At 32.5% G+C, this 6,822-nt stretch overlaps 1 protein-coding gene across 1 annotated transcript; it reads left to right on the top strand.

Moving 5' to 3' along the window:
* The first annotated feature begins 1,689 nt into the window (after positions 1–1,689).
* On the top strand, positions 1,690–5,074 carry DEG14 (Trypsin family protein with PDZ domain-containing protein). The gene is made up of 11 exons (XM_079021525.1): positions 1,690–1,838; positions 1,965–2,064; positions 2,458–2,574; positions 2,664–2,846; positions 2,937–3,064; positions 3,178–3,389; positions 3,471–3,552; positions 4,144–4,286; positions 4,417–4,537; positions 4,625–4,717; positions 4,879–5,074. The coding sequence occupies exons 1-11, from the start codon at positions 1,824–1,826 to the stop codon at positions 4,993–4,995; spliced, it is 1,311 nt and encodes a 436-aa protein (XP_078877651.1). The 5' UTR covers positions 1,690–1,823; the 3' UTR covers positions 4,996–5,074.
* Positions 5,075–6,822: the final 1,748 nt, after the last annotated feature.

The following is a 6,822-nucleotide window of genomic DNA, read 5'->3' as shown; positions in this document are numbered from 1 at the left end:
TTGGTGTAATAGGAGAGTGGTGCGACCTTGGCTTGGTCTGAAAAGCAATGTTATAATCAATAAACATATGTTAATTGGATCCTAATTACATAATCTACACAATCAGAAACCTTGAAACAATGATCAATTAACAATAAATAATCAGTAAACTAACCAAAACTATCACCTGTTTCAAAAGAAAATAGCTTTCAAAAGAAAAGATTTCAAAATTGATTTCAGATTTCACCTATTTCAAATCAAAAACAGGTTTCGTTGGTTGTTTTGCAACAGGTTTCAAACCATGATGAAACAGACTTCACAGTCGATAAGAGAAGAAAAAAAACAGGTTTCAAAACCATGAAATGTTTCAAAAGATGAAATCGGAAAAGAAAAAGATGAAACAAACTTCGCAGTCGATAGGAGAATAAAGCATCACATTAATCGATCAGATAACGGGAGAAGAAAAACTCAACTTTGTTGTTTTGCATCTATCAGTGATTTGGAGTAGGAAAACCGAAGAAGCCGCAAACGGATTGTTGTTTTGGCGTTCGCTACTTGTATCCAAGCCCTGTCAAAACGGGTCAATTCGGTTTTAATCAATTCGACATAAACGGTTCGACCGCGGTTTAGGGGAAATCTGGCCGGTTCGATCCGGTCAGTATTTTTTATAAAAAACCGTTCTCAATTGATCCGCCTTCTACCCCGGGTCACGGTCCAACCGGTTAAACCGGTCGGGTCGACCCGGGTTTTAAAACATTGCTTTTGAATGCCTTTTACCTTTAAAAAGGCCAAAAGTCAAAAAAAGATACAATTTCATGACTTTTGAAAAGTCATTTTTCCTTTTTTGCAAAAAGTTATTTTGAAAAATTATTTTTTAATTTCCAAACATCTTTCCAATTTTTTAACTTTTTGAAAAAGCTTAAAAGTAAAAAAGTTATTTTAAGGGCAATCCAGACACCTTAGAGTCTTCCTCATTCCCTTCCTCCACGATTTCAGCCTCTTACCATCGATTTCACCTTCGTGTTTACTTTGATGCTTGAAGATTAATCACTTCTCAAACTAGCAACTAGAGGTAGTTTCCTTCTCCCTTTCTCTATAATTTCGTGTTAATGGTAATATGGATCTTCTAAGTCCGATTTCTTATTCAATCCATAGTGTTCTTATGAAATTTATGTTAGTAATTTCACTCGATGATCCATCTCCAAGCTCCAACTAGCCAACAATTATGAGTTTTGGATTATTTTTTGAAGAGTTATGAAATTTTAAATGAATGTTTATTCATATTTATATTTAAAATATTTAATATTTTTAAGCCAACTTAAAAAACAATTTTTAAATATATTTTAAAATTATTTGATATTTCAATTTAAGTTTTTGATACTTTAAATTTTTTACAATTAATCATATTATTTTATACTGAATAATATATCAAATTAATAAAATATTTATATTAAGTTGAAATCGAGAGAATAAGGATTTTAAATAAATATGTTGTAACAAATATATTTATTTTATAATTTATATATATTATAGATAGATATATCAAGGTAAGTTGCAAATACTAGGAATATGTTTCCGTTCCGTATAAGTTTTGGCAGAATTTATACTCGAACTATTTTATCTATTTTGTTTCGAAATTATTACATAAACAAGTCGAGTGGCTCTATTTCAAAAAGAAAAACTAAAGTGGCCTAATTGATCAAATGCTAAAAACTCAAGGACCCAATTATAAAAGTCTATTCCTTCTTCCCCACGTCCGGAGACTATTCTTTCAGAACAGGGCATTCAGGGTTTTACATAGAATTCTCTGAGACGAAAGTCCGTCTCTTGCTCTTGTCTAAGCCATGAGACATATCTTGGTAAGATATTAGATTCAATTAAATTTCGTTTCTCCAATTTCTGATGAGAGTTATGATAACCTAACATCGCAGTCGCAATTTTCGAATCACATTTCATGTTCTTGTTCATTTTTATCCTTTTTGCAGAGAAAAGTTTCGTTGTCTAAAGACAATGCTTTCATCCGATTAGTTGCTTTGGCTACTGCGGGATCAGGACTCGCCTATAAACTTGATATCGAAGATTCTGGTCAGTAGCGTTCTTTTTCTGTTTATAAGAAATGATTTTTGCTCATGAGAAGCAATTTAGTAGAGCTTATAACCATCTGTCCATCTCCACACCACAATTGTGGTCCATTTTCTCAGTTATGCGAAATCAAGCTGTATATGTTATTATGCTCGAATTAAGGATTAAGGGCACTGTTCCAGTTTTAGGGTCCACCAATGTGGTATCGCGAATTTGAATTTTCATAATTAAGAATCCGATCTTACTAATTTGAATTTTCAATAAAAGAAGTAAGAAATGATTTGGGATCAAAACATTTTAACATATGCTTCAATACATGAATACTATTCTTCATTAATTTTACTATATCACTTATTTACATATTCTTACATCTGATGTTTCCTGGACTCACTGTAGATATGTCAATGCGAGTTTCCATTCCAACACTATCACATTACACATTATCTTCATCATGGGGTATGTCAGACACTGTTCTCAACTCTCCATTTTCTTCCTCAGCTCCTTCAAGACATGGTTTGTCATTCATTCTATTCATGTTTCCTTACTTTTTTCATTGAATCTTGTCATCATTCTTTTGATTAGTTCCATTGGTGTTCTCATAGGACACCCCCCTTTATCTCTTTTTAGTGTTAACCCAACTTCTGTACCTGGTGTAAATAAAGAGCCACCCTTTAAAGAGACCAGTGAATCCCCCAAACCCTGTTGTGGATGTCTGGGCAGGGATACAATTGCAAATGCAGCTGCTAGAGTGGGCCCAGCTGTTGTCAATCTTTCAGTTCCAAAAGGTTTGTTTCAACAATATATATAAACTCATAAACACAACTTCATGAATTTATGGTAGCATTTTTATTAAACAAGTGATAGTTTTTTTGAAGGTTTCCAAGGGTTAACAGTGGGAAAAAGCATCGGTTCTGGAACCATAATAGATGATGATGGTACCATATTGACATGTGCTCATGTAGTGGTTGATTTTCAAGGCTTCACATCTTCATCTAAAGGAAAGGTTATATTATAGACTTATAAGTTATACAATTCTTGCTCAATTTCTTCATAATACATGATACATGAAATAGTTTTTGTTAGTGACTACTTTACTACTATTTCTTATTGTTGCAGGTTGATGTGACATTACAAGATGGGAGGACTTTTGAGGGTATAGTGGTAAATGCTGATTTGCATTCTGATATTGCTATTGTCAAGATAACATCTAAAACTCCACTTCCAACTGCAAAGCTTGGATCTTCAAGCTCTCTTCGCCCTGGTGATTGGGTAGTAGCCATGGGCTGCCCCTTATCCCTTCAAAACACCATTACAGCTGGCATCGTAAGGTAACATTACCCCCCCACCCCACCCTACCCACCCACCCACACTAATGGAAAGATTACTAATGTTCTTTTGTTTGTGTTTAGTTGTGTTGATCGTAAGAGTAGTGATTTGGGACTTGGAGGAATGCGGAGAGAGTATTTGCAGACTGACTGTGCCATCAATGCGGTACTCCAAATTTCATCTTTTTGTAAAGGACAAAACAGAACAGGCTGGACTGTGTTTGACATGCATTGAACTGGGGCTCAGACTCTCAGACTAATAATGTGAATAGAACAAAGATCGGAAATTTTTGTCCCACTCAAAGCGGTGGGATAGGGACTTGATGTTGATATCTTGTTTGGACAAAAGACGTTAATGCCCTTCCCATCCTCATCATTGATAATAGCCCTTGAAAAGTAAACACAAACTAAGATTTTTTTTAATGGGCTTAATGTATTAAGACACTAACCTTACCTATTTGCCCTTCTTTTTTTTTCCTCCCCACTCTCATGTTAAAATTGATGAATATGGTGTAATTTGTTTTTCGGAATGTAAGGGTAAAATAGTCATTTTTTCTCATTCGGTTTATTCAGTCTAGAAAAGAAACAAAAGTAACAATAAAAACAGACCTTATGCTTACAGCACAATGTGATTACCCATCTAGTCACACTCTACACAGAGGAATTAAGGAAAAAGAAAAGGGTAAAATGGTCATTTGGTCTCTTTGTAGCTTTATCTTAATCTGTTTTGACTTTGATGTTGTTGGTAATGGTATAGGGTAATTCTGGTGGGCCCCTTGTTAATATTGATGGAGAAGTAATAGGTGTTAATATCATGAAAGTGTTGGCAGCTGATGGATTGAGCTTTTCTGTACCAATCGATTCTGTTTCCAAAATTATTGACCATTTCAAAACAAATGGGTAAAAACAATTTTTACAAAAATAACCTCACTTTTATATATATATATATATATATATATATATATATATATATATATATATTAACTTTTATTTATTAACTTAATAATCACGTTTAAAATTGGTGTAATAGGAGAGTGGTGCGACCTTGGCTTGGTCTGAAAATGCTTGATTTGAATGATATGATTGTCGCTCAGCTCAAAGAAAAAGATGTCATGTTTCCCAATGTTACCAAAGGTGTTCTTGTACCTATGGTATGTTTTTTTTTTTTTTTTTTTAAATATTATTTTATATTTTATCTTTTTGTGATTGTGATTGTGACTGTGACTGTGACTGACCAGGTAAGCCCTGGATCCCCTGCGGAACGAGCTGGTTTCCGCCCAGGAGATGTTGTCGTTGAATTCGAGGGGAAGCCAGTCACAAGCATAAAAGAGGTAATTATAGATTTTAATAATATTTTAAATTTCAATAGGTTCGAGTCTCAGCATGTGCAGTATGGGAGTTGAGTTTTTGGTTAGATTTGGGCAGTGTGGGCCAGCTCAGGGTTGTTGAAATTGAAAGAATAATTTTTTTTTGTTTGGGCGTTTAATGACAGGTGATTGAAATTATGGGGGATAAAGTTGGAAAACCGATGAAAGTTGTAGTGAAAAGAGCAAAAAACACTTGTATTACGTTGACTGTGATACCCGAGGAAGCAAATCCGGATATGTAAATGCTTATTGTCTAAGTAGGAATTAGGGGCCCTAAGTTTGTAGTTTTAGGGCTAAATTATTGATTTATATATATATATATATATATATATATATATATATATATATATATATATATATATATATATATATATATATATATATATATATATATATATATATATATATATATATTATAAAGGTACTACTTTTTTGTTTTCTTATTATTGGTGTTTAACTTGGTTTAAATGTGATAAATGTGAATGTTGCCTAAAGTCATGCACATAAGCTCCTAAACAGAAAGTTGCTCGTGTGATTAACATTAGGTTGCATTTAAGTTGGTGTATGTTCATTTGCTAACATTCTTCTTGATAATATGAATAAAATAAATAAGTAATCATATTGATTTCGTTTTATTGTAATTGTAATTGTTATTAACATTTTTAGTTATTATTTTGGTTTTTAAGTGAGAATAATATTTTAAGGATCTTACAAGGTAACTTATCCTCGATATTTATAAAAGAAGAATCTTTTAATACATGTAGGGATCAGTATAGACGGGTATCCGTCGGTCGGATCGGTTATTCTTAAAATGTTAGAAACTGAACTGGTTGTATTGTTTATCAATATTTTGGATTCGGAACTATCAGGTTTTTGGTACCTATTTTCAAAAAAATCAGTTACAAAATCAAATAAGTTATAAACCAATTTACATTCAATGTGTTTTAAAAATCACTTTTTATATGCTTTAGAACTTTTATTTAGAATTATAAAACAAAAGACAAGCATTAATTTAAAATCCAAAGGCAAATATAACATTTTTGTTACAATAATTAGTTAATTATACTCATGTCAATGTAAAAGCCAATGGAAGTCATTCACAATCTTACATAAATAAATTTATTAGTTAATGAAGACAAAAGATAAAAAAAATATTGATATTTGGACCCCTTAGGCCATGGGCATACATAAGGGTGTTCATTTGGATGGATTAGTTTGATCCAACCCAATCAAGTGAATCCAAATTGATTTTTGTTTTCGAAACATGGATCCGAATAGTCCAAACTAAATTCAAATCTGATCCGATCCGATTACAATTCGATTGGATCGGTTTTTATAATTCGGTTTTCGAAAACCGAAACATTTTAAAACGACATATAATTATAGTATTACCCAACTTTACACAAGAAACAAACACAAATTATTTAGTTGTGATTTGAAATTTATAAACAACTACTAAGAAGATATATTATAGTTAAATATTTTATAGATATAAAACTTTTGAGAGAAAATGCATATTAATGTTTTTTTATCTGGTGAAACGTTTTGAACATATTTGAAAAAATAAATTATAAAATTAATAAATAATTACAGATATATATTATAAATAATAATTCGGTTTTGTTGAAAATCAATCCAAAAATCTGAATATTCGAACCAAATAGTCCAATCCAAATTGTTCAATTGGATAATTCGGTTTTATCCAGATAGTGAACAACCATAGACATACATGACATGAAGCTGTCGTGGTGATGAGTTGGAGGAGGACAATATCATGCGCACCATCTTGAAAGTCTCGTAGTGATGAACTGGAGCCACAATTATGACCTCATGTGGTATATAACATGAGAGACCACAACCAATGGTCACACTCATGGGGGGCTTAGAAGGGGGGGGGGGGGGGGGGGGGGTAAAGTGGGCAAGTGCACAAAGCCTAATTTTTTTTCATTATATATTTTTATTTAAAAATACAAAATTATAATAAAGACAAGGGTCATTTTTTTTTCTTGTTCGTTCTGGGCCTTTAAGAATATTTTATTTTTCAGGACCGACCCTGGTCATACCTCTCT

Source organism: Lactuca serriola, chromosome 9 (assembly GCF_051521515.1).
Source record: "Lactuca serriola cultivar US96UC23 chromosome 9, Lser_US96UC23_V15, whole genome shotgun sequence".
NCBI lineage: Eukaryota > Viridiplantae > Streptophyta > Magnoliopsida > Asterales > Asteraceae > Lactuca > Lactuca serriola.
The sequence above is the reverse complement of the archived record's forward strand: the minus strand, read 5'-3'. Positions and strand labels throughout refer to the sequence as shown.